The sequence below is a fragment of the Rhynchophorus ferrugineus genome, unplaced genomic scaffold (assembly GCF_030347505.1).
Source record: "Rhynchophorus ferrugineus isolate W39M unplaced genomic scaffold, kcgeb_rfMv2 rfM3, whole genome shotgun sequence".
In the NCBI taxonomy this organism is placed as follows: domain Eukaryota; kingdom Metazoa; phylum Arthropoda; class Insecta; order Coleoptera; family Curculionidae; genus Rhynchophorus; species Rhynchophorus ferrugineus.
This window is the reverse complement of record NW_027472582.1, coordinates 55,365,221-55,368,790: the sequence shown is the minus strand read 5'-3', so window position 1 is coordinate 55,368,790 and position 3,570 is coordinate 55,365,221. Positions and strand designations below refer to the sequence as shown.

The 3,570-nt window shown below is 35.3% G+C and overlaps 1 protein-coding gene across 1 annotated transcript; it reads right to left on the bottom strand.

Moving 5' to 3' along the window:
- Positions 1 to 1,479: 1,479 nt before the first annotated feature.
- On the bottom strand, positions 1,480 to 3,020 carry LOC143193493 (uncharacterized). Its single transcript, XM_076399720.1, has 3 exons — positions 2,823 to 3,020; positions 2,598 to 2,765; positions 1,480 to 2,495 (listed from the first exon to the last, which is right to left on the bottom strand). The coding sequence occupies exons 1-3, from the start codon at positions 3,010 to 3,012 to the stop codon at positions 1,630 to 1,632; spliced, it is 1,224 nt and encodes a 407-aa protein (XP_076255835.1). The 5' UTR covers positions 3,013 to 3,020; the 3' UTR covers positions 1,480 to 1,629.
- Positions 3,021 to 3,570: the final 550 nt, after the last annotated feature.

The window sequence follows — 3,570 nt, the reverse complement described above, 5'->3', positions numbered from 1 at the left end:
AACATGTTTCCACAAATTGGAGGACTTTAGACATGCATTGAGTTCATCAGCTGGCGTTGATCGTGGAATCACTGGCAATGTTTGACGAAAATCTCCTGCTAATAAAATCATTGCACCACCAAATCGGTTATTATTGCTACGTAGATCTTTTAAGGTTCTGTCTAAAGCCTCCAAAGATTTTTTATGTACCATCGTGCATTCATCCCAAACAATCAATTTACAGTGCTGCAAAACCTTTGCCATTGCAGAGTTCTTCGAAACGCTGCAGGTTGGAGTTTCATTGCTTTGCATATTTAATGGCAATTTTAGTGCTGAATGGGCTGTTCGACCACCTTCAAGCAAAGTTGCTGCGATTCCCGACGAAGCGAGTGCAAGTGCAATTTTATTTTGTGAGCGAATTGTTGCTAATATTAATGAAATAAAAAAAGTTTTTCCTGTACCACCAGGTGCATCTAAGAAATAAATCCCTCCAGTTTCATCATTTGTTACTTTCATAAGAGTTTCAAATACATACTTCTGTTGTTCATTTAACAGTGGAAGATTTGTTTGAATTTATTCTTTCAAAGCGTTGAGATCATACAGTCTTTCTCGATGCAACTCTTGGTTAAAAGCGTCATGCATTGGACGATTGGGCGCGGTCAGGCCTAATTGAATTAATAGTTTGTTTGACATTATCAAGCACATGTCCTCAATTGAAATCAATGCTTCATTGTAAATTTCTTCACTGATTTGTATATTTGGATTTCCCATTCTATTCCGTATTTGATACAAAATATCATCACACATATAATCTTTGTACTTCATCCACAAATCAATTGGGTTTGATGGGAAGCATGTAGATATGATTATAGAAAACAATGTTCGTATTTGATGAGTGTGTGATGATATTACAGCATCATTGAGAGTTTGATCCCAATGAGCGTCATTTTCAAGCAATTGCAAACGTTGACAGGCTTCTCTGTAGGATCCACACAATTCACCATCAACAGTTCGTAACTGTTGGAATGATGTTGGGCCACGTACATTGACTAATAGCAGTCGTAAATAAAAACATTCATCATTGCTTGGATGTACTGAATAAATCCGGCCAATCGCATCGGTGGAATATACATCTGTATATCCTGGAACTGGTTTTCCTTGTTTCCGTCGTATAAATCTCCTTGAGGATTGATTCCAGGTATAATATTTTGGCATTTCAGAATATAGCAATGTTTGTGCGAAATCATCGTTTTGGCATGTCTCAAAAAAACTGGTTAATGTAGTGGATGGTGGCTGAGCAGCTCTTTGTACTGCGTTCTGTGCTGTAAAATACACTCTTTGTCCATTTTCTAAATGCACAGCTAAGTGAACAACAGAAGGGTGTCTCTCATGAATAGGAAAAGAAAATATTCGCCAAACTGCTTCATTACTACTGACATAGCGGCCCATTTGGTATTGGGTAACTTCATCATTAGAATTCTCTGCACCAATTCCAATCACAGCCATATCACTCCCTTTGGTTACGTATTTGCAAATCTATTTAATCGATTTCACTGAATGGCAAGATTCAACGTTGATGTGTGCTTTGAATGTCTTTGATAAAATGGGTGAATATGGAACAATCCAACGATTATCTATTTCAATATCTTGTTAATTTAATTTGACAATTGTTGATTTTCCATTGTCTGCTGTCGATCTGCGACGATACAATGGATAACCGTCATTACCAGTAATTGTTTCCGATATTAATGTCCGTGGATATCGTTTTGAACATTTACCATCCATCATACACGGTGAATTTTGATTAAGAGTTCCACAGGGACCATGTATCATGTTTTTGATAACTACCTCATGCAATCCAGGATCTACTTGTACATTAGGGATTTCAGCTGATATCACTGCATCAACTTCATTTGGCCTTATCTTTTCAACCAACCAAATCAAAATGTGTGCATGTGGCAATCCTCGTTTCTGCCACTCCACAGAATACATCCAGCAGCGTGTCTCACCAAACACATTATGTTTTACGATGAAATTCATTAAAGATTTCAACTTTTGTCTAAAGACTCTGGCTGTAATATCATGACGATCAATGGATGATTTCCCAGGTAATAACTCCTGCTTAATTTCTATCCATTGCGGATTGAATGTAAATGTGATGAACAAATCTGCTGTACCATAATGACGAACATACGACATGGCATCTTGAGCATATTCGTGCATATGCCGAGGGCTTCCGATGTATGTTGCTGGAAGAATAGTCATCCGACCGACATTCTGTGCATTTCCATCAGTATTAATCGCATCTCGAAGGTGAATATACTCTTCAGATCGGAGTTTGGTTTGATTCAACCTGATGAATGTTAATCTCTCCGTTTCAATTTTAACATACATGTCATCAACATATTTGTGATATAATCGCCGACATTTCAATATGTGATTATCTGCATTTTCCCGAATCATTAGGCGGTATGAATAATAGTTCATTGAACTGACTTTTTTGTTGGTTTCAGAACCTGTAAACAGATTTTGTTTTAATAACATTCAAATATAAAATTAAAATACATAATATAGTGACTGAGATATTATCGCCATAGCTAAACTAATATTTTAGTTACCTGTAATGGGATTTATCATTTTTATTGATAAATCGTAGCCATCTTCACCTTGCCAAAATATAATGGGATATTGCAGTGCATCATATGAGCGGTGTGTTTCCTTTATAGGTTGTAATTGAAAATTCCGACGATGTAAAACAATATCACGGGATTCCAAGTTTTCTCCAACTACAACGATAGCAACTTCATCAATAGTTGGTGCATTAAAACGTCTTGTATGTTGACCTGCAGGTGTTTTATCAGCTCTGATTACAATTTTGTGATTATCGGATGGCATCAGATCCAGGGCAGTTTTAAACAATATAATCAATTGATTGTGTTGATGAAATAAAGTTTGTAATTGTTCTACAATAGACCTTTTTACTAAATTGTTATGTGCACAACGCAGATCAATTTCTTGTGGTGAATTGCCCATAAAATAAATTTGCAGGAATTTGTTGTCGCTATCTGACACTGGTAACAGTGAACCTGCTCTGTGATATATTTGCCCTTGTATCTGTAAATAAAAAAAATATTATGGTGTGGTATAAATTAATGGATTGTCAATGATCAAACTTAAATAATATTTGATCTTAAAAAGTATATATTTAGTTTTAACTAATATCTATCAAATATAAAATATAATAAAAGTGTCACTGAAACTGAATCACCATATAATATGATGACTAAGTGATATATTTCGTAATGATTAAGAAATTGAAGATTAGTAACACATCTTAACTTTGGTGACAGAAAATTTTGTTCGCTAAAATAATTATGAGTAACTGCTATAATACATACCTTGAAAGTTGGCATAAAATTTTCCCGAACTGCATTTGTTGCCCCAAATGAAGTCATTTGAAAGCAATTGTTATATTGTTGAATATGTGTCAAAAAGTGTATAGAATCTGTTCCTATTCCTGAAACCAATGAGTACAATGGTTCTGGTGGTGGATCCAATTGTATCAATTTCACTCTACCATTTGCGCAACAC

What these genes read in the sequence shown, in the direction of transcription:
- LOC143193493 (XM_076399720.1), bottom strand. Translation starts at nt 3,012, where the DNA reads ATGGGCAATTCACCACAAGAAATTGATCTGCGTTGTGCACATAACAAT. An exon ending in AGCTGATAAAACACCTGCAG is followed by an intron (nt 2,766 to 2,822) that starts GTCAACATACAA and finishes CTATCGTTGTAG; the next exon opens with TTGGAGAAAACTTGGAATCC. An exon ending in AATGATAAATCCCATTACAG is followed by an intron (nt 2,496 to 2,597) that starts GTAACTAAAATA and finishes ATCTGTTTACAG; the next exon opens with GTTCTGAAACCAACAAAAAA.